Source organism: Malaclemys terrapin, chromosome 1, assembly GCF_027887155.1.
Source record: "Malaclemys terrapin pileata isolate rMalTer1 chromosome 1, rMalTer1.hap1, whole genome shotgun sequence".
In the NCBI taxonomy this organism is placed as follows: domain Eukaryota; kingdom Metazoa; phylum Chordata; order Testudines; family Emydidae; genus Malaclemys; species Malaclemys terrapin.
The window spans coordinates 331,248,812-331,276,370 of NC_071505.1; the positions used below are offsets into that span (position 1 = coordinate 331,248,812).

At 42.1% G+C, this 27,559-nt stretch overlaps 3 protein-coding genes across 10 annotated transcripts in view; all 3 read left to right on the forward strand.

Moving 5' to 3' along the window:
* Positions 1-4,737, forward strand: part of SYTL2 (synaptotagmin like 2) — an 82,351-nt gene extending 77,614 nt beyond the window's left edge. For all 8 annotated transcript variants that reach the window (XM_054015720.1, XM_054015725.1, XM_054015724.1 and 5 more), the window contains 3 exons: positions 56-155; positions 896-1,101; positions 3,455-4,737. In XM_054015720.1, the coding sequence (XP_053871695.1) occupies positions 56-155; positions 896-1,101; positions 3,455-3,600 (452 nt within the window). In that variant the 3' untranslated portion in view covers positions 3,601-4,737. The remainder of the gene's footprint in view (positions 1-55; positions 156-895; positions 1,102-3,454) is intronic.
* A 4,707-nt stretch (positions 4,738-9,444) lies between these two features.
* On the forward strand, positions 9,445-17,929 carry CCDC89 (coiled-coil domain containing 89). The gene is made up of 2 exons (XM_054015730.1): positions 9,445-9,526; positions 16,036-17,929. Exon 2 carries the CDS (start codon positions 16,071-16,073, stop codon positions 17,151-17,153), a length of 1,083 nt encoding a protein of 360 aa, XP_053871705.1. The 5' UTR covers positions 9,445-9,526; positions 16,036-16,070; the 3' UTR covers positions 17,154-17,929.
* A 943-nt stretch (positions 17,930-18,872) lies between these two features.
* CREBZF (CREB/ATF bZIP transcription factor) lies at positions 18,873-23,248 on the forward strand. Its single transcript, XM_054015747.1, has 3 exons — positions 18,873-19,986; positions 20,577-20,654; positions 22,141-23,248. The coding sequence occupies exons 1-2, from the start codon at positions 19,103-19,105 to the stop codon at positions 20,623-20,625; spliced, it is 933 nt and encodes a 310-aa protein (XP_053871722.1). The 5' UTR covers positions 18,873-19,102; the 3' UTR covers positions 20,626-20,654; positions 22,141-23,248.
* The last annotated feature ends 4,311 nt before the right edge of the window (positions 23,249-27,559 follow it).

Below are 27,559 nucleotides of genomic sequence, written 5' to 3' on the forward strand. Positions count from 1 at the left end.
CACATTTAATTTCTAAGGGGAGTGAATATTGGTTTCCTATTTGTCTCTTCCGAAGGTAACAAGACCCCGTCCACTGGAGAGGTCCACATCTGGGTGAAGGAATGCAATGACCTCCCTCTCCTGAGGAGCAACAAGATCAACTCTTTTGTTAAATGGTAACCGCAATAGTGGGATGAATAAAATTATGCTAATTAATCCACCCTTAATTCATGCATGTGAGAGTGAGAGACTTCCCAGATGCTGCCTTGCAAGATGCCCTGTGGGGCTGATGCATTTCACTCACCCGTGGGACACCATGTATATGGCAAGTTCCAACCTTGCACTTTATGCCCCGACTTCCTGGTTGACTGACTGGCTAGTCAAAACTGACTGCCAGTCCCATCAACCACCAGGGCTAACTCTAATGCAACTAGCTTTATTTATTGTGCATTTTAAACAAACCAAGTTGGAGTGGATGGATGGATGTCCTACTTGGAGGGAAGACATGCAGTAGGTGGGAAAGGAGGGAAAACTGCCCTGTCTCCTCTCCTCCCGGCAGGGGATTATAAAGCCATAGGGAGGGCATTAGAGACCAAGTGACTGAGGAATCTCTGGCAGCAGCAAGACAAGCAGGGCACTCACTGGCTGGAAATCAATAACTGAGTTCTCCTAAGTCTCCTCCCTGCCCCATCCACCTATCTCTTCCATCTTCTGAGGTGTGGAGGTGATTAGTTCCAACAGCCCTGACCTCAGGCTCTCTGAAGAGGGTGGGCACGTTTCCTCTTCCCCCAATCTCAGAGCCCATAGTATATTAATGAGAATGTCAACCTGTAGCTATATTATTCATATAAAAGAGAATGTTAATGTAGCCCTCAGTTTTTTTAATATAATCTGCCAGTGTTTTCTCTTTCCAAAGTACCATTCTTCCAGATACTAGTAGGAAAAGTCGCCAGAAAACAAGAGCAGTGGTGAAAACTACAAGCCCAGTGTTCAACCACACCATGGTTTATGATGGCTTTAGAGCTGATGATTTGAAAGAAGCGTGTGTAGAACTTACAGTCTGGGACCACAACAAACTAGCCAATCGCTTTCTGGGAGGTCTCAGGATAGGAATGGGAACAGGTACTGATCATTTATTAAATTAATCCTTAACTTGCAAAATACAACCTGGATCTCCATTTACTTGTCTTGCCTCTCCATTTTTCCCTCTGTGTGCAAAATATCACTGAGCAAACTTGCAGGCATTAGGCTTAATTTAGAAAATCACCTTTCATGCAGCGGGGATCCCAAAATGCAGTACACAGTCACAGAGCAGGAGTAGGGTCCTGTTAAGGGGTACAAGCAAGTTAGAGAAGATCTCAGATTAGATTAGAAATCTTATGTCTCTCTTTCCATGTACATAGCACTTTACAAAGCACAGAATACACAGTCTCTGCACCAAAAAACTTGCTATCAATTTATGAACTGATTCAGACACATAACCATGATGTGAAGATGGCAGTGCTCGGAGGAGGGATTCATGGAAGAAGGGGGTTTAAAGAAGGGAATTGAGGAAGAGAAGAGGTGCATATGGGAGAAATGTGAAGTGTCTTTCGGCAGAAGAGGCAACTTAAGAGTGAAGTTTGGTGGATAGAAGATGGAGATTGGTAAAAATGGAGGCGGGGAAAGAAGGAAATAAAAATGCAGATATATGTTGAGGCAAGATTGGAGGGGGCCTGGAAGATGAGGATTGTAGAGGTTGAATAAGAGGCAGTATAAAAAACAGGAAGTCAGAGAAGGGACTCAGAGAAGTGTGACTAGAGCAGCAAAAGAAGAAAGAGGAATTTAGCATACAATAAATGTAAAGCAGAAAACCCCAATTTCTGAGGTGTGTTTCTTTCAACTCTTTCCTTATGTGAACTCCTTGGCAATTAACATGACAGATTTTTTTTCCCTATGGAAACCCAGTTAAGTGAGATCTTAGCAAGGTTATTGCTAAATCTTTCTAAGTTTGCAAAAATACATTTATTTTCCCTGAGGTGTACCCCATTTGGTAAATCTATTAACATTAATACTGTGGCTGGATAATCTTGAAATTATTAGTTACACATGGTATGATAGGAATAATTAAATCAAACATTGCAGAATCATGAAGTAAATTCCCATCATCTTACATCCATATATAACATGCACCATGGGCTAGGTACATTCTGGCATGGTTTATTATCCTCTGAATTAGCTTAGTATTTGGCAAACAGTGTTCTTATGGCAATTGAAGTGTGATGTTCAGAGCATAAATTTAAAAAAAGGACAACTGGAGCACATGTGAAAAACTCGAGTCTAAAAATAAGATCTGTGGCAACACTAAACTTGAGTAAATACTTAAATCCCAATTCTCTTCTGTCATGCCTACTAAAGTTAACTGAAAGTGAATCTCCGCAAGTCTTGGTGTTTTTAAAATTGTGGGGCAGCTAGACACTAAGGCAGTAAGCTCAACATCAGTGTGTGATAAATAAGTAGAGTTGTACATGCTTCTAGTGTTGAGAATAGACCCTTTCAGTAGAACTGTGTGAAATGATCAATTTTGCTAAAATTAATGTGTTCCCAAATACTCAAGGTTTTGTTTCAAGGAGAAATTTGGCCTTCTTTCTTGACAGTAAAAATTGTGTGTGTTGAAAATAAACATTTTAAAATTAAAATATGAATATTCCCCAAGTAAAAGTGAACTTGATTTTTTTCCCCTGATTCTCTTTGTCACTTTCATAGAGAAACCATTTCACCGCAAAATGACAATTCAGCCCGTGGAGAGGAAATCCCTTCTTTTCCCAAACTGAAGACAACAAGTAAAAAGTGTTTAAAGTTTCTTTAGCAAACTCATGGAAAATTGACTTTTCCCAGAGAAGAGAACTTTTTAGTACAGTTCATTAGGATTATAATAGTCAAAAGCAAATTTAAAAATTGGGGTCACAAATTTCAAACTTGACTCCTGAAATTAAGCAGCTAAACTTACATTTTGGTATCTGAATCAGTGACCTGATGCTATTTTTTTTTTGCTTCCCAAGAGGTACTGAGCAACCACAGCTTCTGTCAATGGGAAAATCAGGCCACTGATTTAGATGCTGAACTTTAGGAACCAAAGTTTGAAAATATTGACTTACTTTCTTATTTACTAGGGATCCTGACATTATGAGCTAATAAATAGCAAACAAGAAAAACCAAACACATGAGAATACTGAGATGTTATCTAGTTCCTATGTAGGCACAACTCCCATTAATTGGGTTTGATGGGAGTTGTACATGTATAGAAAATGCAGAATCACACCATGAAAATTGTCAGCTAACTCTGTAGGGTAAGTCAAAAGCTTTCAGAAGAGGGGAAATTGCTGATTTGTGTTCATATGTGGAGATTTGCCCTAGAGTCTACTCTTAACTGTGGTGGCAATTTTAAAAAAGTGCTTAAAGTTTCCTTTTAAATAATATCTTACGTTTTTCTAAGGCAAAAGCTATGGTACTGCAGTGGACTGGATGGACTCCACGTCAGATGAAACCACCCTATGGGAGAGAATGATGAGCTCACCAAACACATGGGTAGAAGATACACTGCCACTCCGGATGATAATGGTAGCAAAGCTGACAAAATAAGATGACTTTCTAATTGCTAGTGTCCAAAATATTTACTTGTTGGATCTTGGGAGGGGAAGGAAATAATAAAATGAGGAACTTGGAGGAATTCTATAAAAGTGTGTGTACTACAGTAGATCTGTAGACAGCCTCTGTTCTGTTATTTTATTTTGTGCTGCTAAATGTTACTACGTAATGCAAATTAAACTTTTCTGCTTTCAGATTATTTTTTTTTAAACTAAAGGCCTTTTACTTCTTGCTCACTGAAAATGAACTAAATAAAGAATATACTATTGAAATTCAGTGGTCCAATTACAAGGGGTGTGTTTGTGTGTGGGGTCACCTGGAATAGTGCAAAATGTTGGTGATTCGCTAAATAATGCACCCAAAAAGCAACAACTTAGTCTATTTCCCAGGGTCTTTTGTGTGGTATTTTAAAATAAGCTAACAGTAGGTCGCTATATTCATATTCACTGTGAGTTTGCAGCTTAATTTTAATGGTATGTTCAAGTCTCTGGCGGTTACACCCTTTGCTAGAGTTCATGACGGGGAATTCCATCTCTAGTTTTAAGTTCTCAGAGCTTGAGCCATAAAGAGGGTTTGACTGTATATGTAGTACATATACTAGTTTTGTTATTGTATCTCTAAATTATAGATTCTGTATGGACGCAATGAAGTTGAATTTACTGTATTTAAATGTTACTCTGAAGGATCTCTTCACCCATTAAGTTGCTCATTTTATTATTGATGAATAAATTGGATATTTATTTTAAGCGTAGACACTATCTGTACCCAAGTCTATTGTTGGATTGGTCTTTTGGGTGTGTCAAGACTTCTGTATGCACTTTGGTGCCACCACTACAACACAGCAGGAATTGTGTAGTTCTTTAAAGAAAATAGCAAGCAAATTTCAATTCTATAGCATTTTATGTAACTAAAAGTTTGAATGTAAAAAACATATAAATGTATTATTCTTACACTGTTTTTAACTAAAAGCAGCCTATTAAAGCTATAGTTGTGTTCAGAGAAGTAACTGCTCAATTAAAATACACATCTGATCAATTATACTATATTTGCATTTCATATCAAATATATCTGTGAAATTTTCATATTGCATTATTGAAAGTCACAGTACTCAAAATAAATGCATATGATGCACTTGCGTATTTATTTATTGCAACTACTATAGGTCTAGAATCTGGTAATGCATCCTATACTTTATTAAATTACGAATATGAATCAAGGGAGGGGGAAATTTTGAGAATTTCAAAAGTCACTAAAGGAGTTAAGTGCCCAATTCCCATTGACTTTCAATAGAAATTGAGTGTCTAACTACATTAGGCATTTTGGGTGGAATTTTTCAGAACCACCCATGTAGGGTCATGGTTGCATTGCTTCCAACTAACTTGGAAATCTCAATATTTCTGAAGCTTGGAGGTACAAAAATTGCCTGATGTATCTTTTTATATATTATTTTTTTTTCTGAACTGAGGAGTGTATGTGCATAATTAATTTTTTTTGTATTCACACTACATTCTGATTTGTTTGATGTGAGGAGGTGCATATTTTTATAAAGGACATTACCTGCACATTTGGTTGCACATGCAAAAGTAGATTATTGTGTGCTCTATCTGCAACTTTCCACTGGCTAACTTATAAATATATAAGTGCATATTTTGTGTGCAACTGAAGGCTTGTCTACATGGTGAATTAGCTCATGCACAACATGCTGGTGTGCACGATCTGTGTGATCCCTGATGTGCAGTGATGTAGCACTATTTCAAACCGTGCTATGTCAGTGCATACTAGGGAACCTCTAGTGTGAGCCAATAGAGTCCACACAGAAGTTAGTGTGGGACAGGCTTGTGAACACTAGAATTTACACCTCATCTGGGGCACACTAATGCACCACGTAGACAAGTCCTTGAATACATTATTTTTGTTTAAAAATAGTTTCAGGAGTTTATAGATAGGATTGGAACCGGGCATCTTTGGACTGAAACTCTTCAGACAGGGAGCCATGTAATAATCTTTTGTACAGACAGACATCTCTGGGAGTGCTCAAATTAGGATAACCAGACCAAGCCTTTGGTCAATTAGAATAGTAATCAGATATCCCATTTTTCCTTCATCATTCTTGGTATTGATACTAAGACTATAATGCAGCTACCTCAAAAGCCAGTGCTCACCGGTACTCAAAATACATCATTATCATAATTTTATTTTAGATTTAAATTTTAAAAAAAAAAACGCACCCCTATAGAAGCTTTCCATGACCAAATAATTAATTACACTTGTAATCACCTGGCTAACCAGTAGCAGTAAACAATTCTATATAAATTAACTTGAACAACCAATAAACCAAAGGAACAAAACAGACCCTTTAGCCCCTGTCAGGAACACAGCCTCAACCTTCCCCCAAAATCTTGGCAAATACATCGCTGTTGTAGCATGCCCAGAAGATTAAGTACTTTTCCAGACCACCACATTGGGCTTTTTTCTACTAAGGCAAAAATGAGTCACTATATCAAACATGCCACCTTCAAGCCTACAGTGAACTATGCAAGGTCAACTGAGCCAGTCTCAACAGTAGCCTTTAAAAATATAGCAGTGCTCAGTAGTGCAGTGTTAGAAAACTGTAGGATATCTTCATGAAAGCCCCGGTTCACAGCCCGTTGATTTCAGTGGGCTTTGGCTCAGATCCTAAAAGCTATTACTTTCCTTTTAACAGCTAAGTTTACTAAGCTTTAGTGTTGTTTTACTGCGTAACCTCATACCCTAAAAGGAAAATACACTGGCTTCCACTGAAAGCCTTTTCAGTAGACTATATTGCGGTGCAAAGAAATGCAACAAATCAAATATCGAAGAAATTGCATTGTCTTTGGAAAACACATGCCAGTAAAATGGTATATGGGTTTATTTACAACACTGGAGCCTTAAAATTCCCTGTCCGGAAAACTGGCTTTTTCCTTTTAAATTGTTTTAACAGGAACTTAGTATTAATCAGTGCACTTACCCTGCGGGCAGGAAGAATTTTAACACTCGACGAATGTTGTGGTGAAAAGATCTAATATTTTTAAAACTGCATTTAACAAAAGTATTTACTTATTCGTAATAGTCCCTTGAATATTCTTCACTTAACCAATATGGACTTTTTATCACTCTGTGTGCAAACAACCCTACACTAAAGCACTATGTGCCTTTGACTAAGCTACTAACATTTGCTTTGATAGAAAAAAACCTAGAGGAATTTGTTTTTAATATCCAGGGTTCAGCTGTCAAGACAAAAGGCTTCAGGAAGCCAACTTCCTTGTTTGTTTTGCTTGGGTATGTCTCCACTGCAGCTGAGAGCAAGTGGGTAGCCAGCCTTGCACTAGCTTGGACTGAGCTAGCGCACTAAGAGCAGTGACACCATTGTGGCAGCAGCAGAGACTTGGGCTAGCCACCCAAGGTTAGACCCAGAGGGTCAGGTGTGTCACCTGTGCCACAACGTCCACGCTGGTGTTTTTACAGTGCTAGCTTGGGCTGAGCTAGTGCGAGTTTGTCTATCCAGGCTGGAAGACTCACTCCCAGCTGCAGCAGAGACATACTCTGCCACCCTGCAGTCAAGGGAAGAAGGCTTCCATGTCATCCATAGCCAGGTCTCTCGGGGCATGTACTTGAGACACAGTACAAGAAGGCAAACGACAACCTTCTAGGAAAGTGCATGCCAGTGAGTCAATAGCTGTCTTGAACTAAGCTCCAATTACTCTTTATGAAGGAGCCTATACGCTGTAAGCAGTTATGTGTTGATCACTTTTTAAGATAATAGACACCTGATGTCTGTTCTTCCAATAAACTTTCCTTCTAGCAAAACTGTCACAAGCCATAGTACATCAGCGCTTCTGATGAGTCTAAAGTGCCTACTATCTTTTAAAAACATTGCTGTCAAGGCTGATTCCCCACTCTGGCACTTTGAGTGCAGAAGGTGGGGGCCCACAAGGATTCTAAAAATTAATACTGGCCACTCCAGGCTTGTATTAAATTCACAAGGTTACAGCTTTTCTCTGACCTTGGATGGTGGATGCTGCCACCACCTAGCTGCAAAACCCCTTTGAGGACCCCAGAAGGCACACTTGGAAATTCCTTCCTGTGGGGTACCCTCAAGCTCTTTCACACACACCCCCCCCCCACAGGGAAGAGCTGAGAAAGAAAACAAAGGAAATCAGCTGTTGCCACCAGCTAATTAAACAACATATGCACAAACCTCCTAGGACACACAATCCAATCCTGTTCTTAAAAAAGGTACATTTTATTAAAAACAAAAGGAAAGAAAATACATTGAAAACTCAGCCTATTGCTAGATTTAAAAACCCCACTTACAAAAATTCAGCATCAAGAATAATCTTCTTGAGGTCCATCGTAAAGGTTACAAGCAAAACAAAAGCAGTTGGGGTTAGAACAGAACAGTCCGCAAGCTATAAAGAAATAAATCCACTTGTGTCTTCCTAGACATTTCTTGATCTACTTACGTATCTGGAGGTTTCAAGTGAGTAGTTTCTAGGTATGGTTTAGATGATTTTTCATACCTAGCCCCAAGCTTCGTACAGATAGAACCAGCCCTGTCTCTGCTTCTTCGCGAGAACAACACAGACAGAGAAAGGGGAAGTTTTTTCCCAATTTTAAAAAGTTTTAGCCTTCCCATTGGCTCTTTCGGTCAGGTGCCCACTCCCTTCTTTTTGCCTATGCAGGGAGACTCTTTAACCTTTTACAGGTAAAGCAAGTAGAGAACAGCTACTAAAAGGGATTTTAGAGCTAACTGGCTGACTGGATCCATAAAAGGAAGCTACCTCCCCCCCGCCCCTTCATTTATCACAAATGCATATAATCTGCCCACCTGGAAACAAATTTCCCACATATATGACTAGCCTTGACATAACTTTACCTCCCTGTTCCAAAATCAGTATTGTCAAACATGAATAAAGTGGAAAAGAGAGGATTTTCCCCTTGCCTACATGCTCTGGCTTCTGCCTATCTTTCTGTTCGAATTTCTTTTTGTTGCCATCTTTGCTGCACAGAAGCCACCTAACAGCCCCCATCACGTATATTTCCCATTCTCATTCAGGCCTCTGTCCATGCTGCCCTATAGGCAGCATGTGCTCCCCTCTGTTCTAGCCCATCAAATCCCACCTAAAAATGCACTTAATTTGCCAGGGAAGCCTATATAAGAACGGCCATACACAGTCAGACCAAAGGTCTATCTAGCCCAGTATCCTGTCTTCTGACAGTGGCCAATGCCAGGTGCCCCAGAGGGAATAAACAGGTAATCAAGCGATCCATTCCCTGTTGCCCATTCCCAGCTTCTATAAACCTGAGCCTGCTCACCCACCCACACCAACTCTCTTACCCTACTTAAAAAGCTATAATCTGTGCCCAGCCTCTCTGTCAACTGCACATACAGTACATACACTTCCCCCCCACACGTTAGTAGAGCAAATAAGACATATGCATGACCTCTCTCTCCAAGTACATTGCTTTTGCTGTTTGCTCTTCTCTTTCACCTCATGCCTAGATCCTTCATTGCTCTTTGGGGCAGGGTCCATATCTCATTATCTTCAGCGTGGAGACAGGTATGAAGACAAGGCCCCTGCCCTGAAGTTTACAGCCTGACAATGTGACCTCTCCAGCTCTTTCTGAGTTCAGGCCTGCAGTTCATTTCAATATTTTCTCTTCTGGAATATCCAGTTCTCTTTACAAGATCTTTAAAAAAATGTTAGTGGTATTTGTTTGCTGTGAAGCACTCCCAGCTATTTCAGGGTTGGCCTGACAACACCTGGCAGCTTTCCAAGTAGCCAAGTCGCAGGCAGGAGCTGTGGAATGACTCGAGTCTGATTCAGCCCCTTGTCTCCATGGAGACAGAAATCCTACAGTAGGAGTGGCAGACAAATCAGAGAAAAGAAAATATCTGGTAAGGAAACATTTTCCTATTCTCGTCCTATATGCTACTCTTAATCCATCCTCTTTAGCGTGTTCTCCTGCATCCCTTGCACCCAGCCCACCTAAACCCGGTTCTTTCCTCCCCCCTCCAATTCTTTCCATTTGTCAGGAGGCAGGGAAAGCAGCAGCGGGTGTGCATGGACTGGTGTACCTATATGAGATGGCACCCTCTGGAGAAGGCCACCACCACACAGCTCTGAGACTGTTCTTTAATCTCTGCTGACTAGCTGTATGCCCCCACTGCTCTTCACATTCCCTCCCTTGCCCTCTAGCCTCTTTTTCCTTCCCTTTCCTGGCATTGACTCACTACTTCCTGTTATCCTCTTATCCTACCACTACCTCACAATCTAAAAACAAAATGTGCTGCTTTTCAGCATGCTCATTTACATGTATGTTTTACACACCCCTATTCATGTGTCTTTGAGTGGAAGCTCTTTAGTGCACTTAGTGTCTTTTCACACATTTCTGCGACACTGAGCATGATAGGGTCCCAGTCTGCTCCTATAATATAAATATTTTCCCCATTTTTCAGATGAGGAAACTGAGCCATAGACAGGTGATGGAAAATCATGGAGCAGGTCCTCAAGGAATCAATTATGAAACATTTAGAGGAGAGGAAAGTGATCAGGAACAGTCAGCATGGATTCACGAAGGGGAAGTCGTGCCTGACTAACCTAATTGCCTTCTATGATGAGATAACTGGCTCTGTGGATGAGGGGAAAGCAGTGGATGTGTTATTCCTTGACTTTAGCAAAGCTTTTGATACGGTCTCCCACAGTATTCTTGCCGCCAAGTTAAAGAAGTATGGGCTGGATGAATGGACTGTAAGGTGGATAGAAAGCTGGCTAGATCGTCGGGTTCAACGGGTAGTGATCAATGGCTCCATGTCTAGTTGGCAGCCAGTTTCAAGGGGAGTGCCCCAAGGGTCGGTCCTGGGGCCGGTTTTGTTTAATATCTTTATTAATGATCTGGAGGATGGTGTGGACTGCACTCTCAGCAAGTTTGCAGATGACACTAAACTAGGAGGCGTGGTAGATACAGAGGGACCTAGACAAATTAGAGGATTGGGCTGAAAAAAACCTGATGAGGTTCAACAAGGACAAGTGCAGAGTCCTGCACTTAGGACGGAAGAATCCCATGCACTGCTACAGACTAGGGACCGAATGGCTAGGTAGCAGTTCTGCAGAAAAGGACCTAGGGGTCACAGTGGACGAGAAGCTGGATATGAGTCAACAGTGTGCTCTTGTTGCCAAGAAGGCTAACGGCATTTTGGGCTGTATAAGTAGGGGCATTGCCAGCAGATCGAGGAACGTGATCATTCCCCTTTATTCGACATTGGTGAGGCCTCATCTGGAATACTGTGTCCAGTTTTGGGCCCCACACTACAAGAAGGATGTGGAAAAATTGGAAAGAGTCCAGCGGAGGGCAACAAAAATGATTAGGGGTCTGGAGCACATGACTTATGAGGAGAGGCTGAGGGAACTGGGATTGTTTAGTCTCCAGAAGAGAAGAATGAGGGGGGATTTGATAGCAGCCTTCAACTACCTGAAGGGGGGTTCCAAAGAGGATGGAGCTCGGCTGTTCTCAGTGGTGGCAGATGACAGAACAAGGAGCAATGGTCTCAAGTTGCAGTGGGGGAGGTCCAGGTTGGATATCAGGAAAAACTATTTCACTAGGAGGGTGGTGAAACACTGGAATGCGTTACCTAGGGAGGTGGTGGAGTCTCCTTCCTTGGAGGTTTTTAAGGCCCGGCTTGACAAAGCCCTGGCTGGGATGATTTAGCTGGGAATTGGTCCTGCTTTGAGCAGGGGGTTGGACTAGATGACCTCTTGAGGTCCCTTCCAACTCTGATATTCTATGATTCTATGATATGCCCAAGATAATACAGCAAGTCAGTGGCAAAGGAAAAATTAGAATCCAGGTCTCCAACCCTGTGCTTTAACCATTAGATCACTCACCTTCAGTAATAATAATTAGCACTTATATAGCCCTTTTCATTCATAGATATCCAGCCATTGTTTACAATAATTTACAATCAGTTAAAAGACCAGTCCAGTAACCCCCGTTATATTTGTGTTTCTAATAACAGATATGAAATGAGGAATAGAGGGGAAGAAAATTGTGTAAGGATTTATTTGTCTTAAAAATGTTATAGTTAAATAAACAGACAATATTTGCCTGGAATCACAGCAGTAAAGAACTGCCATGGGTTTGTCATTAGGGGTAGCTGGACATAAATAAGTACTAGTCTTATTTAGATTTGGGTTTTTTTTTCTGGCTAGGGCTAAGTGTCTTCTCTTCACTGCTTCCTTAACTTTGCATTGGTGCAGCAGGGAATCATAGAATCATAGGACAGGAAGGGACCTTGAGAGGTCATCTGGTCCAGTCCCCTGCACTCAAGGCAGGACTAAGTATTATCTAGACCATCCCCTGACAGGTGTTTGTCTAACCTGCTCTTAAAATCCTCCAATGATGGAGATTCCACAACCTCCTTAGGCAATTTATTCCATTGCTTAACCACCCTGACAATTAGGAAGTTTTTCCTAATGTTCAACCTAAATCTCCCCTGCTGCAATTTAAGCCCATTGCTTCTTGTCCTATCTTCAGAGGTTAAAAAAAAACATTTTTTCTCCCTCCTCCTTGTAACAACTTTTATGTACTTGAACTATTATTATGGCCCCTCTCAGTCTTCTCTTTTCCAGACTAAACAAACCCATTTTTTTCAATCTTCCCTCATAGGTCATGTTTTCTAGACCTTTAGTCATTTGTGTTGCTCTTCTCTGGACTTTCTCCAATTTGTCCACATCTTTCTTGAAATGTGGCGCCCAGAACTGGACACAATACTCCAGTTGAGGCCTAATCCGTGTGGAGTAGAGCGGAAGAATTACTTCTCATGTCTTGCTTACGATACTCCTGCTAATACATCCCAGAATGATGTTCGCTTTTTTTGCAACAGTATTATACTGTTGACTCATATTTAGCTTGTAGTCCACTATGACCTCCAGATCCCTTTCTGCAGTCCTCCTTCCTAGACAGTCATTTCCCATTTTCTGTGTGTGCAACTGATTGTTCCTTCCTAAGTGGAGTACTTTGCATTTATCCTTATTGAATTTCATTTTATTTACTTCAGACCATTTCTCCAGTTTGTCCAGATCATTTTGGAATTTTAATTCTAGCCTCCAAAGTACTTGCAACCCCTTCCAGCTTGCTATCATCCGCAATGTACTCTCTATGCCATTATCTAAATCATTGATGAAGATATTGTACAGAACCAGACCCAGGACTGATCCCTGTGGGACCCCACTCATTATGCCTTTATAGCATGACTGTGAACCATGGATAACTACTCTCTGGGAATGGTTTTTCAACCAGTTACACACCCACCTTATAGTTCTCCATCTAAATTGCATTCCCTTAGTTTGTTTATCAGAAGGTCATGTGAGACAGTATCAAAAGCCTTACTAAAGTCAAGCTATACCATGTCTACTGCTTCGTTCCCCCTCCCCCCCATCCACAAGGCTTGTTACCCTGTGAAAGAAAGGTATCAGGTTGTCTGACATGATTTGTTCTTGACAAATCCATGCTGTTACTTATCACCTTATTAGTTTCTAGAGGTTTGCAAATTGATTGCTTAATTATTTGCTCCATTATCTTTCCAGGTACAGAAGTTAAGATAACTGGTCTGTAATTTCCTGGGTTGTTCTTATTTCCCTTTTTATAGATTGGCACTACATTTCCCCTTTTCCAGTCTTCTGGACTCTCTCCTGTCTTCCATGACTTTTCAAAGATAATTGTTAATGACTCAGATATCTCCGCAGTCAGCTCCTTGAGTACTCTAGGATACATTTCATCAGGCCCTGGTGACTTGAAGACATCTAACTTGTCTCAGTAATTTTTAATTTGTTATTTCCTTATTTTAGCCTCAGATCCTACCTCATTTTCACTGGCATTCACTATGTTAGACATCCAATCACTACCAACCTTCTTGGTGAAAACTGAAACAAAGTAGTCATTCAGCATCTCTGACATTTCCACACTTTCTGTTATTGTTTTCCCCACCTCATTGAGTAACAGGCCTACCCTGTCCTTGGTCTTCCTCTTGCTTCTAATGTATTTGTAGAATGTTTTCTTGTTACCTTTTATGTCTCCACCTAGTTTGATCTCGTTTTGTGCCTTGGCCTTTCTAATTTTTTCTCTACATACTTGTGTTGTTTATATTCCTTCTTTGTAATTTGATCTAGTTTCCAGTTTTTGTAGGACTCTTTTTTATTTTTAGATCATTGAAGATCTCCTGGTTAAGCCAGAGTGGTCTCTTGCCATACTTCCTATCTTTTCTATGCAGTTGGATAGTTTGTTCTTGTGACCGGGGTCCCAGGGAGCCACACTGGAGTTACTCAATTAGGGTGAACTGCAAAGAATGGGGCAGAAAATCCCCAAAGCTGGTGGATATCTCAATACTTAGATTTACCAATCCCAGCACAAAACAGCTTGTATAATACCTTACTGGTTACCCAGAAGCCAACACAGTTCCCTTAAAGCAACCCAGCCACAGGCCTCCACCCAGACACCCAAGTCAAATATGATGATTACTGAAAATCTTCATCATATAAGAAAGTTCTACCAATCCCAAAGGATCAGACACATTACCTCCCAGGTTAATAATGAATATTTCAGATCTTACCCAAATACACGCTTACAGCCAATTCTTATTAACTAAACTAAAATTTATTAAAAAAGAAAAGGGAGACAGTATTGGTTAAAAGATCAGTATACATACAGACATGAGAACAGTTCTTGAGATTCAGATTCACGGTGGAGATGGTGAGCTTTGTAGGTGCAAAGAGTTCTTACAGAATTAGTTCATAGGTTAGTTCATAGGTTATAGTCCAATGTTTATATTCAGGGTGATTCCAGGTTCGGACTGGAGATCTCAGCCTTGTGGCTTAAGCTTCCCCGGCATGAACCATCAAGCAGATCTGAGATGAAAGGATCAGGTCTCAAGAGTCTTTTATACAGTCTTTTTTTAGCATACTCTTGACAATACAGTCCTGGGTGAACAATAGGCTTTTGATGTAACCTTCTGTTTCCCAAACATCACCAGTAATTTATCCATTACGTAGCTCATATACAGCTTTAAAGAGACATATAGACAATGATACTATTTCACCCAAGATTCATCTAAATGTTAATATTTCCTTTTGATCTCTGAATCAATAGGTATAGTAATAGAAAGGAACTGTCTGTTTACATGGCTAACATCGAACAAGACACACATACTATTAGTATCACCTCTAATTCTCTACCAATACAGGTTTGCATTTCAAAGTTCTAACCTATCTCATATGGCCTAACTGCCATTTACATACTTTTCTAACATGTCTCTACAAGTTGACTCTGGGTCATTTAGCCTGCAGGATGCTTAACCCTTTCTGGCCATGCGTCAGAAAAACTTAATAATGTCTCTCTGAAAAACTGCCAACTGTCTTCAATGGTTTTTCCTCTTAGACTTGCTTCCCATGGTATCTTACCTACCAGCTCCCTGAGTTTGCTAAAGTCTGCCTTTGTGAAATCCGTTGTCTTTATTTTGCTGTTCTCCCTTAGAATCATGAACTCTACCATTTCATGATCACGTTCACCCAAGTTGCCATCCACTTTCAAATTCTCAACCAGTTCCTCCCTATCTGCCAAAATCAAATCTAGAACAGCCTCACCCCTAGTAGCTTTCTCCACCTTCTGAAATAAACTTTTCTCCAATACATTCCAAGAATTTATTGGATAATCTGCCCTGCTGTGTTATTTTCCCAACAGATATCTGAGTAGTTGAAGTCCCCCATCACCACCAAGTCCTGTGCTTTGGACGGTTTTGTTAGTTGTTTAAAAAAAGCCTCATCCACCTCTTATTCCTGGTTAGGTGGTCTGTAGTAGACCCCTACCATAACATCACCCTTATTTTTACCCCTTTTATCCTTACCAAGAGACTTTCAACAAACCTGTCTCCTATTTCCAGCTTAACCTCAGTCCAAGTGTATAAATTTTTACTATATAAGGCAACAGCTCCTCCCTTTTCCCCGTCTGTCCTTCCTGAGCAAGCTGTATCCTTCTATACCAATATTCCAGTCATGTGCATTATCCCACCAAGTCTCTGAGAAGCCAACTATGCCATAGTTGTTGTGTTTATTTACTAGCATTTTGAGTTCTTCCTGCTTATTCCCCATACTTCTCACATTAGTATACAGACATCTAAGATACTGTTTTGATTCTTTCCCCCCCTCCCCAATCTGCAGAGCCAAGGAAAGTGACCAGTTCAAGAGCTGTTGGCAAACTGCAATCTGTTCTGGAATGTCCAGGTCTCCTGACTTGTGATATAATAGAACTTCCTGGGCATATCCACCAATTGCAGCCCTGTTGGTTGGGAAACTAGAACTGTTGAATGCAATTAAATAATTTTGAATGTTACTAAGAGAAGCTGTTGTTATCTAGTTTGAGTTACAGACTCTGCAGGAGACAGCAGCTCCATGCCTCAGGATGAGAAGGACCCCGAGATGTCCTGCTCCACAAATGATCCAAAGGAGGCTGAATTAGAGACAAAAGGAGACATGGGAGATCTGTATGAGGCCCTGGAGAAGCTCCATGGGCTCTCTGATGGGGAGAAGGGGGAGAAAGCTCTGCTACGCTCACGCCTTCATGAGCAGTCTCAGCTCATCTGCATATTGAAGAAGCGAGCAGATGATACCCTAATGCGCTGCAAGGCACTGGAGAGTCTCAACATGGAGCTGGAGGAGTTGAGGATGGAGGATAGTGTGAGGCTTGAAAGTCAGACCCGGCGGGCCCAGCAGCTGGAGGAGCGCTTTATGGACCTGGCTGCCAACCATGAGGACATGATCCGCTTCAAGGATGAGCACAAGCAGCAGAACATGCTGCTGAGGGAGGAAAATAAGCGCCTGAGGCAGGAAAACCAAACCCTTTTCAGCCAGGCTCTGAAGGAGAAGGAGGCTGCGGTCCTCCAACTCACTTCCCAGGGGAAGAGGCTCTCTCAGGAGGTAGATTCCTTAAAGGAGAGATGTGCTCAAGAGAGCCACAGAGCCCAGGAGCGAGAGAAGGAGCTGCTGGAAGCTCAGCGCCAACAAGCCAGTGTCCATGCCAAGGAAACTGGTTTACTGCGAAGCCAGCTGCAAAGTCTGGAGGAGAAGCATTGCCAAATTGTTGCACAGGTGGAGCAGGCAGAAAGTCAGCAAAAGGCTGAGGGCAGCGAGCTGCAAGCCAAGTTGGAGAGGGTGAGCCGTGAGAAAGAGGAGCTGCTGCATCTGGCTATGGAGAGGGGCAAGACACTGCAGGAGAAGCAACGAGAAATTCAGCAGCTGGAGAAGAAACTGGAGATTGCAGAGAGGGCCAGGCTGACAGCAGAGGAGCGCTTTGTGAGAGAGGTAGCAGCAGTGGACAGCAACCTAAGGGTCCAAGAGCTGCAGCGACGTGTGGAGGGAAGTGAGCAAGCATACAGTGAGCTCTGGATGCAGTTTGATGCTTACAAGAAACACAGCATGGACTTACTTACTAAAGAAAAAGAGCTGAATAACAAACTCCGTCACTTCATGTCATAACCCCTCACCCCCTGTTCAGCTCTCACCAGAACTATTATAGCACACTACTTACTGCTTGTTAGTAACCCTTTTTAAAAAAACTAAAATGATCTTTTATCAGATTTCTTTATAGTGTGCCCACAGCTTTACAAATCTTTTATGAGGGTTGGTTTGAAGCCCATCTTTTGTTTCCATACTATTGATTTGAGATGGCAGCCTAAATGTGGCACTTTGAGTTAGTAGAGCTAAATAAAACTGGGAAACAATGGACTTCAGTACGGAAAATTCATGATCATTTATGAGTTTGTCTTGTTTGTTCCTTGCCTCTCATGTTTCTAGTAATTTTTTACAGATTATAGAAGTACATTAAGTATTTTACATGACAAACAAAGAGAAAAAGCTCTTGCCCTCAAGAGTTTAGATTTGATATAGCAAATTGTGTTAATATACAGTGAAGTGGAGCTGGAAAGGAAAAAGGGGTCGCACAAAGATCACAGTTTATTACCTGTGTGGAGAGATAAAGCAGATTAGTACCTGTATAGTATCTTTATCACTGAGGATGATTTTCAGGTGGATGATTAGCTGTCTATACATTAGGGGTCTGATTCAAAGCAATCATCATCAACAGAAAAGCTCCTATCAATGTCTGTGGGCTTGGATCAGGTCCTAGGTATGAAAAATGTGGATCACTGGAAATCAGGTTTAAAACTGGACTTTGTACATCATCCTCAAGTAAAATGAGCCCCATGCTGTCCTATGAGATGTTATAGGGATAATAAATACATCATTTTACTATAGCAATGGGGCATTGGCAAGGGTTCTTGGCAAAACCTTTCTCTTCCCTCACATAATAGAATCATAGAAGATTATGGTTGGAAGAGACCTCAGGAGGTCATCTAGTCCATCATCCTTTGCTCAAAGCAGGACCAACCCCAACTAAATCATCCCAACCAGGCCTTTGTCAAGCCAGGCCTTAAAATCCTCTAAGGAAGGTGATTTCACCACCGCCCTAGGTAACCCATTCCAATGCTTCACCACCCTCCCAGTGAAATAGTTTTTCCTACTATCCAACCTAGACCTCCCCCACTGCAACTTGAGACCATTGCTCCTTGTTCTGTCATCTGCCACCACTGAGAACAGCCGAGCTCCATCCTCTTTGGACCCCCCTTCAGGTAGTTGAAGGCTGCTATCAAATCCCCCCTCATTCTTCTCTTCTGCAGACTAAATAAGCCCGGTTCCCTCCCCAGCCCCCTGATCATTTTCATTGCCCTGCTCTGTGCTCCAGCGATGGCTGCATTTCAGGGGTACCGCCTGTGCTAACAAAGCCGTGGTACAGCTCTTGGGATTAAAGCTTCTTCGTAAGTAGAGGGAGACCACTTTTCGGCAAGGCAGCTTGTTTGTCCGGCTTTGTAACCCAGCCATGGTACTTGCCCCCTTCTAGGCTAACCCTATCGCTACCCTGCCCTGCCCCCTCTAACATCCTCCCCCCACTGCCCTGCCCCTCCCCCTCTAGAATCCCCCACTGCCCCGCCCCCTCTAACATCTCCCCCCCCCCACTACCCTGCCCCTCCCCCTCTAGAATCCCCCACTGCCCCGCCCCCTCTAACATCCTCCCCCCACACTGCCCTGCCCCTCCCCCTCTAGAATCCCCCACCCTCCCCGCCCCCTTTGTCCCGAATATGGCGGGCGGGCGGGCGCGCGCAGAGGGTGGGGGGAGGGGTCTCTTCTCTTTCCGGTTCCGCGCGGCAGTAGCGGCCGCGCAGCCCCGGCCAGAGCAGCCGCCATTTCCAGCCCCCCGCGCTGCGGCCTGCTTGCCGGGGCTGGCGGCGGCGGCAGGGTCCCGCCTGGCCTTGGAGCCTCGCTCGCTTCTCAGTCCCGCGGCGTCTCCCCTCCCCCTGCGGGGGATCCTCTTCCTCTCCCCCTCCCTGAACTAGCCTGCGGGCAAGCCCGGGCCTCGCCCCCTCCCCACCATGCGCCACAGCCTGACCCAGCTGCTGGCGGCCTCGTCGGGCGGAGAAAGCCCCTCGGCCGCCGCCTGGCAGCTCCCCAGCGCGGGGCCGGCCCCTGGGGCCGGAGGAGGCGATGGCGGGGAGGAGGAGCTGGAGGGCCCCCGCACCAAGCAGCAGCGCTGGGACCCGGCCGTCCTGGAGCAGCCGCAGCAGGCGATGGGGGAGGCGGCCGCTGGGGCCGAGGAGCCGGCGGAGCAGGAGGACCCGTTTGCGGGGCTGGAGCTGGGCGACCTGCTGGAGGCGGCCCAGCCACACTGGGACCTGGACGTGGAGCCGAGCGGCTGCTTCTGCGGGCAGCAGGACGAGCCGGAGCCGCCCCTGAGCGCGCCGGGCCGGAGGAGCTGCGGGACCAGCCCGGGCGGGGTGGCGGCCGGGAGCCGGCTGAAGGCAGCGGCTGCGGCCCGCCTGAACCGGCTGAAGAAGAAGCAGTACGTGCTGGGGCTGGAGAGCCGCCTGCAGGGCCTGGCCGCTGAGAACCGGCAGCTGCGAGACCGCAACCGGGGGCTGAACCGGCGCCTGCGGGATCTGGAGCGGGAGACCAGCTACCTGCGGGCCGTGCTGGCCAACCAGAGCGCCCTGGGGCAGCTGCTGAGCCGCCTGGCCGGGGCGGGGGGGCTCCGGTTCCGTACCAGCCTCTTCAGGGACACGGACCCGCCCCATCAGCACCCTCCACAGGCCGGCGAGAGCCGCGACCACGACTACGCCCTGCCGAGCCAGGATGCTGGGGAGTCGGAGGGGGAGGAGCGGCTGGCCTCCGGCGGGATCTGCCTCCACGTGGACAGGGATCAGCTGTCGGTGGAGTTCTGCTCCCTGTGTGCCAGGCGGGCATGTGCCTCCTTCAAAATGTAGGGTCAAGTACCTGCTTCAGTCTTTATTCTCACCTGTCCGTGCCCACATCCAGGGGCCTCGGGCCGTGGCGGAGCAAGCAGGCCATGGCTTGAAAAACAGGGGGTAGGCAAAACTGGCGTGGGAACAGCGCCCCTGTGTGGCAGAGGGTAAAGAGCTCGCGTGAACGGCACACTTGGGAGCCTGTATTGGGTAAAGATCGCGCAAAACTGGCGCACAAATAGCGCGCTTGGGATCTGCTTACAGCAGCGTACTAAATATTGTGCAAACTGACACATGCAGGTATTCGGAGCCCGTTTGCAGCAGTGAGTGAAAGATCATGCAAACCTGAAGCATGAAGGTGTGCTCAGTGCCCACAGTTGGCAGTAAAGATAATACTGTCTACCCTGTTTTGAATCAGATAATGTGTAGTCTGCTTATCCTGAGGAGCTGAACATACTTGGTTTTTTTTTTTTTTTTTAAAGAAAAATGCTACTTTATTAGGACATCGTCACTGGACAGACATAGTATTGATCAGCAAACAGTTAAAGCATGCATATAAAACTGTAACAAGTCTCAATTGTACATTACTATTAAACCTCTCTGACAGTTTCTTTTTTAGGTGCTTGCCCTGCCAGGCTCCGTTGTGTAGGGGTTAAAGAACAGTCGTTTTCCACCTCGCAACCTGGTAAGGATCCATATATTCCCATAATGCGATATCAAACAGCTTGCATTGATGCTTAGTCCAGGTTTTTCTGATCATTGGTTCAGGACCAGTGCTTAGAAATGTTTTCTCATCCTGAAAGCATTTGTACTGATTTGCCAAAGTGTTTCCAGCTTTGGCAGATGGACAGGTAGTGGATATTAAAATCACATTCTGATTATTATTCTTCCCCTTGCGTATATTCTGCAGTGGAATTTTAACTTGATTTTAGTAGCCAGTATCTCTCAAATAATGGAAAAATAATAACTTACACTGTTTGCTTTCCTTCTAATAGTAGCAGTTTTTAAGATATTTGCTACTGAAATATCCATCTGGCTAGGGGAAGGGACAAATAATATGGTAATCAGTATGATGTGATTTTTTTTTTTTTTTTAAGATCTTTTGTCTTTAGACCACCCAGAACTAGAAGCAAATTGTTCTTCTTTTGAAAGGTCAGGATTTGTGCCTTCCAGTGGTATACAATTCCTGATTCTAGTCCTGGTGGTTCTCAATATCCCTTTAAAAAAGAAAATCAATTCTCATTAGTCTACCTTGCTTGGTGATGTAAAATGTTGTATGTTAAACAGAACCCAAATATTGGTTTCAGTTATTAACATTGTACAATGGCACCCTAATGCAGGCAAGTCACCTACTTTTTTTCACAGAACGGTAATGTGAATTACAAGTTAAAGATTGCAGTGCATTGAAATAACTCTAATTCTAGTTCGCCATAAATAGTCTGTATACCCAAGCTCACTGAGATTCCTTGTATTTCAAAAGTGGCTTTTTACTTACACAAGTGTGCATGCAATTTTTTAACTTTACTGTGGGATCCTAAATTGGCATCTCTGAGTATTCAGCAATATCTCTAACTTTCTGTAGTCAGTTAGGAAATACAGTCTGCAGGTGAACAAAGGTTATGTCTTGACATTAATGGTTTGAAAAAATAATGCTCATGCAGACCTCCATGTTTAGTTAAGAGAGGAGGAATAAAATAATTTGGGGGTCACAGACAAACGTGTGTGAGTTGCTTTTGGACCAGCACTAATATTAATCTATCTTGCAAGATGAATAGGTTACAATACACCTTTTTATTTTTTGGCTGTATTAAAATGTTTAGATTATTTACATGTATGTAAATTGGGGAAGAAAGGGTTGTGAAAAATAATTAAATGTAAAGTGAGGTTTCACAAAGAATGGGTCAACTTAAGTCTAGAGTTAACAATTGAGACATTCTAAAATGATTGAGTTAATATACTTAAGCCTTAAAACTAATCTATAATAAATGGATTTATATGTTGGATTAAGAGTAAATTGAAGCGTCTCCTTCGCTCAGTGATGTGCTTAAGTAGCTCCCATTAGTGGTAATAGGAATTAAAAGAAGAGGAGAGACAACTAATTTCTTTGTGAAACATCACTGTTTGATAAAGTATATGTGTATTTAGCATCCTTGTTTTTCTTTATGCTAAAGTGGATACAGCTCTGTTGGGGCAGAAGAGACGGGACCAGCTGCTGGCCACATTTCCTGCTTTATTTTAAAAGGTAGTATAAGAAATGGGGGAAAAAGAGGTAACAGGGCTTCTGCTGTCTTTCATTTTTGAAAAGCTTGAATGTTTGGAAAAACTAATCTCAACCAATCCAAAGTTAGTGTGATACTAATTTGAAAAGTGACTATGTGCAAAGGTAATTTTTTACTTCTGCTTTCTTTGTATTCAGAGTTACATGTTCACAGAAATACAGAGCCAGCACAGCTAAGAACTAGTTAGCTGTGGCTTCTATTCCATCATATGCAGTATCAGTCAGATTGTCTATTTAGAGTTCCAATTTTTTACACTTCTACAACCCCGTTGTAGGTAGTGGGGTAGTCCAAGTGTCATTAAGAGCCGAATTTAACCTTTAGAGCTCTTATTCTTGGTGATATGTGAGCTGGGAAGAACTGGACTTGATTGAGCCTAGACTGAGTTTGTACAGCTCATTGTTGGAGAAACGCATCTTTACTTGTAATCATCTTATTCAACAAAAGTATTAAAACAGTAAGCATGGAAGACTGCCATGGCATTTTTAGTCAGCTTTAAGGTAACCTTTTAAGTTACCTTAACTTTAACTTAAATGTGACACTATCTTGCTCTATAATAGGATTCCCCCTTTTTGCACAATTATAAACACTTCGTTGTTGGATCAGAGCAATCTGGGACTTAATCCTGGCCTCTAACATGCACATGTGTATCACTGCGTTCTGTAAAATCTACTGCATATGAGCAACAGCTAATTTTACAACATGCAAAATGATGTGTGCCTGTACAACTAGGAATAGGATCCACCCCCAAGAATGTGACTGCAGGGATTTTTAGTGCCTTCTGAATCATATGTAAGCCAAACAGAGGGGAAAATTCTTTGAATGCTAATCAATTTGTGCTATCTGTATGGAATATTGTTAAATATAGCTTTTTGAAGCAGAAGCCTTGAACTGATATCTTAACAATACTTGAAAAACTTGTAAATGTTTCTTTGTAATTAGCTCTGTGCCGTACAAATAAGACTACAGTACTATAATAAAACCAGATGTGTTGATCTTTCAATTATGGGCTCAAATAATTTTTTCATCTTATTAACTCAACATTTTGTTTTTAATGGATGGATCTTTAGATGGTTGGGAATTGAAAAAGGGAGTGCTAACAGTGTTGTCTGTATGTTTTTATCAGTTGGGAAGCTTTTTAAGCAAGAATATAAAACTGGTATTTGAGTTAAACCATACTTTGATTTGTCTCACAGCTTGATAAAATTACTTTCTCTTTTAAATGAACATCTTTTGTGGGTGGGGATGGAATAAAACTGTTGCTGTTTCTCAAGAGTCTAAGATGCAGTGACACTTTCTCCTTGGAGTTTGCAGTGACCACTCTGATTTACTAAATATATAATTTAATAAATAGCACTTTAACTGTGTGGAGCATTTCTTCAAGAAACCATGTAACTTAAGTAGAAATCTTAGGCCTGGTCTTCAGTAGAAAATTGGGTCGGTACAACTACATTGGTCAGGGGGGTGAAAAATCCACATGCCTGAGTAGTATTGTTAAGATGACTAAGTAAGTTCCCATGTAAAGCGTGCTAATTGGATTATCTACACCAATGAGAGAACCCTTCCTGTTGGTGTAGGTAGGGTCTGTACTGGAGCACTACAGTGGCACAACTGTAGCGTTTTAAGTATAGACGCACCCTTAGTAGCTACTTCCATGTTCTGGTGACCTCTTTCTCATTTTTTCATTTCATTTTTTGTTTCCTAATATTGATGATTATCTACTTTTTATTTACTGTCATGTTGTTAGTTCATAATTTTATGTCCTGTTCTTGTTTTCACATGCTAAATTGTAGACTAAGGGCCAACAAAGTGCTTTTTATATTTAGCAATAGGTGTGCACATAAGGCCCTACTTGAATTGCAAACGATTGTCAAAAAACTGGCTGAGCTGCAGGCAAGTCATGGAAAATTGTGGAAAAGTAATATTTGACCCTATTATTTGCGGTAACAAAGTCCATTATTACTTTTCCGTGATTTTCTGTTGTTGGCCACCTGGGGTTGAGAGCAGGAGCCTGGGACTGAGAGTGGGGGCTCTTGCAACGCCCACTGTCAAAATTGCAGTGGAAGCCTTTCATTGCGGAATCCGTAGTATTGCCAGTTAAATAGGGCCGTACACATTCAGCTTTTTCTATTTTGACTGCATTCTGCAATATGTTTATCTAAAAATGTAATAAATGACAATAATTAAATGTTTAACTAATTGGCTAAACTTGATGCAGTGTAACTGTTGATTTAGGCCTGGTTTACACCTAAAATTTAGGTCGAAATAGCTGCATTGCTCAGGTGTGTGTGCAAAATCCACACCCTGAGTGGTGTAGCTATGCTGACCTAACCACTGTGAAAATGCCGCTAGGTTGATGATGGAAGCATTCTGTCATCAGTCTAGCTACCATTGTTTGGGGAGGTGGTGTTCCTTCAGTAGCAGAAAAATCCGTTCCGTCACTGAAGGCTGCATCTACGGTATGGAGTTATGCCAGCAAAGCTATACCACGTGGCCTTACACTTCCCATGTGGTTTACATTTCTGGATATATGCAGGGGTTTGAGAGTACAGAGTTGATAAATTTTAACAGATTTTCAGAGTTTGACTGCAAGGCTGTATTATAATGCTCAGTTGTTGAGAGAGTCTTAAAAAGAGGTTTGTTCTTTGGACAGTGCACTTCAAGAAAGTGGCTTGTTGGTGTGTAGAGTTATTGGTTGCCTCTCCATCTCTAATTTAAGTGTAGGCATTGCATGTACTGAAAGTAGTCTGGCTCAGTCTACAGCAGTTCTAACGAAGAATAAGATTCTGTCACGGATTCCATGACTTTCAGAGACCTCTGACATTTTCTGCTTCAACTTCAGTTCTGGGCTTTGAGGTGGCAGGCCCTGTGGGCTCCCAGCTACCACGGGTTTTAGCCCCCTTACCCCGGTCCCCTGGCAGTTAGCCCCCACCTTATTTTTAATAAAAGTCAAAGACAGGTCACAGGCTTCTGTGAATTATTGTTTTTCCTGTGACCTGTCCATGACTTTTACTAAAAATAACCATGACAAAATCTTAACCTTATTTATAACAAAAGAAATGGGGGAAATACTTCAGGAAGAAGATTAATTTAATAAATAAAAAGTAGTTGTTAAAATTATTTAAGCAATAATGACATAAGGGAGCGTATTTCTTGGCTTAATGACCAGCTGGAAGAGTTATATGGCTGGCTTTGTTTTGTGCTGTGCACTACCAAGGAATAACCGATTTCAAGATTATAATTGGTGTTATAAACTGAACATACACGTAAACAAAAGGGAATCACCATTTTGTGTCTTAACTGCATGGAGATAGTGCTACATTTTTCAGTACTGATCTTTTTTCTAGTACTTAAGACCATTACAGTAATCATTAAGAAATAGGACTTCATTCTCAGTAATCTTAAATGCCTGTGCATTTTAATAGCATTGCAAATTAACCTTTCTCTCTTTTCTCCAAACAGCTTAGCAGCATCTGGGGGAAAAACAATTCAATTTTTCTGCAACCTGTAACTGCCTGGAAAGATGGTATCAAAGTAATTATGGGGAGCCATGTCACAAATTTTGGCATCTACTGATGTATCTGAGTTACCAATTTTTTTTTTTTTTTTTTTTTTTGTCACTTGCCACTTGCCAAAAATGGAGAGTCCTAGTGTTTCCTTTGAAATTTTGAGGGACTTATTTTTAAAAAAACAGCAAAGGCTTTTCATATAAAACTTCCATAAAATTACCCAATTTTAAAAACCTTGACTAATATGTTTTGGGAATTGTATATTTGGATATGGTATCTTCTGCATGAAGGAAGGTATTGTAATACTTTGTATGCAGCCTATTATACTTGCCTCTATTATTTATTTAGACTTACAAAAGCCACAGTAGGTGTACATCATATGCCCTTGGTGTCCAAATGGATATTTTGTATTCAGAAAGTTTTTTTTGTAGTTTTACACACAGAAAAAAGTAGGTCACCAGTGGTGGGTGAGGTACTCTTCTCTCCCACCCTGTTGGGATAACAGAGTGCCAGGGATGGGGCTTTCTTGGGAGGTATGCCTTGTTCTGGGCTTGGGAGAAATCAAGAAGAGGAGGAAGTATCTATTGCCAGGGGGATTAGGAGCAAGGGGAGAAGAATACTTTACCCGTCACAACCAGGAGCAGCTATGTTTTATAGCACTGTTCATAAAACGGAGAGCTCTGTTAAGATGCAGGCTTCTCCTCCATTCCTTTCCCCTAATAACAACCCTCCCTCCCATAATCTGAATCACCATCATTCTGGCAGAAGTTTAGACCTTGACTACCTTCAGAATCCATCTACATTGCTTCTTAATTGGACAGTAGATTTCTCCTTTAAAATGCAGTGAAAGCTACTGCAGTGATAATGTGTTTTTTGTGTGTAACCTGTTTTTGCCATGATGGTACGAATCTCTACAGATAAGGATGCAACTAAAAATAATTGACCATACCTATAACTGCTGACTTGGGATTTTGAACACCTTTTTCTTGCTTACTTTTCCATTTACAGTATTTAATATAGATACTACTTTTCATAGTATTCCTACAATTTGTGTGATGGTAGCTGCTACTAGAAGTTATGTAACTCAACCACTTTGGGGAAAAAAAATTTTTTTTTTGAGGCGTGAAATGCCAAAAGGTACTGGGGCATACTGAGAAGTAAGTTTTGTATGTATAAAAATAAGAGAGGCAGTAGCCCTGCATTAAAACTTTTTCCCCATCGATGAATCTTTAAATAGCCATGCTAAACATTTTTGACTGACAGAAAAATTGCATCAGTAACCTAAATACCATTTTATCTTGGTGCAACTTCAAAAGTGGATGAATTAAAAATCTTTCAGTATCAGGCTTTGTAACTTTAAGCAGTGACTGGCCAGTAGCCACAATGTGTGTATCCCTATTTTTTGCATCTCCTGATATAGACTGACTTGTTAAGTTTTTACATTTGAATAAATTATTCAGTGCAAAAGAATATCAGGTGACCAGTCTAAAAAAAAGTTACAGGGCTGCAATTGTTACTTTTTAAACTAGTTTAGTTTCCAAAGCGGAATGAATGTAATGCTAATTAGTTTGATTTGAGCTAGGCGTTGATTATGTAAGCTTTTCTCTCTCAGCTCTATGATGCGCCTTTGATATTGCCCTGTAAAATACCTTTGTTCCGGTCACGGGACCCTAGAGTGCGGGTGATCACTGCTGAACAGTACAGGGGCTAAATGTTTGTTTAGATGCAATCCAGTATTGCAAGAAAAATACAAGGGAATGGTGGAGGTCTTAGTGCTGTGGGCGGAGGGAGGATAGTGCGGTTTC

Bases quoted from the DNA above. Each gene is read 5' to 3' on its own strand.
- CCDC89 (XM_054015730.1), top strand. From the start codon at position 16,071: ATGCCTCAGGATGAGAAGGACCCCGAGATGTCCTGCTCCACAAATGAT.
- CREBZF (XM_054015747.1), top strand. From the start codon at position 19,103: ATGCGCCACAGCCTGACCCAGCTGCTGGCGGCCTCGTCGGGCGGAGAA. The intron at 19,987-20,576 runs GTAGGGTCAAGT...CCTCTCTGACAG, and splicing joins GCATGTGCCTCCTTCAAAAT to TTTCTTTTTTAGGTGCTTGC.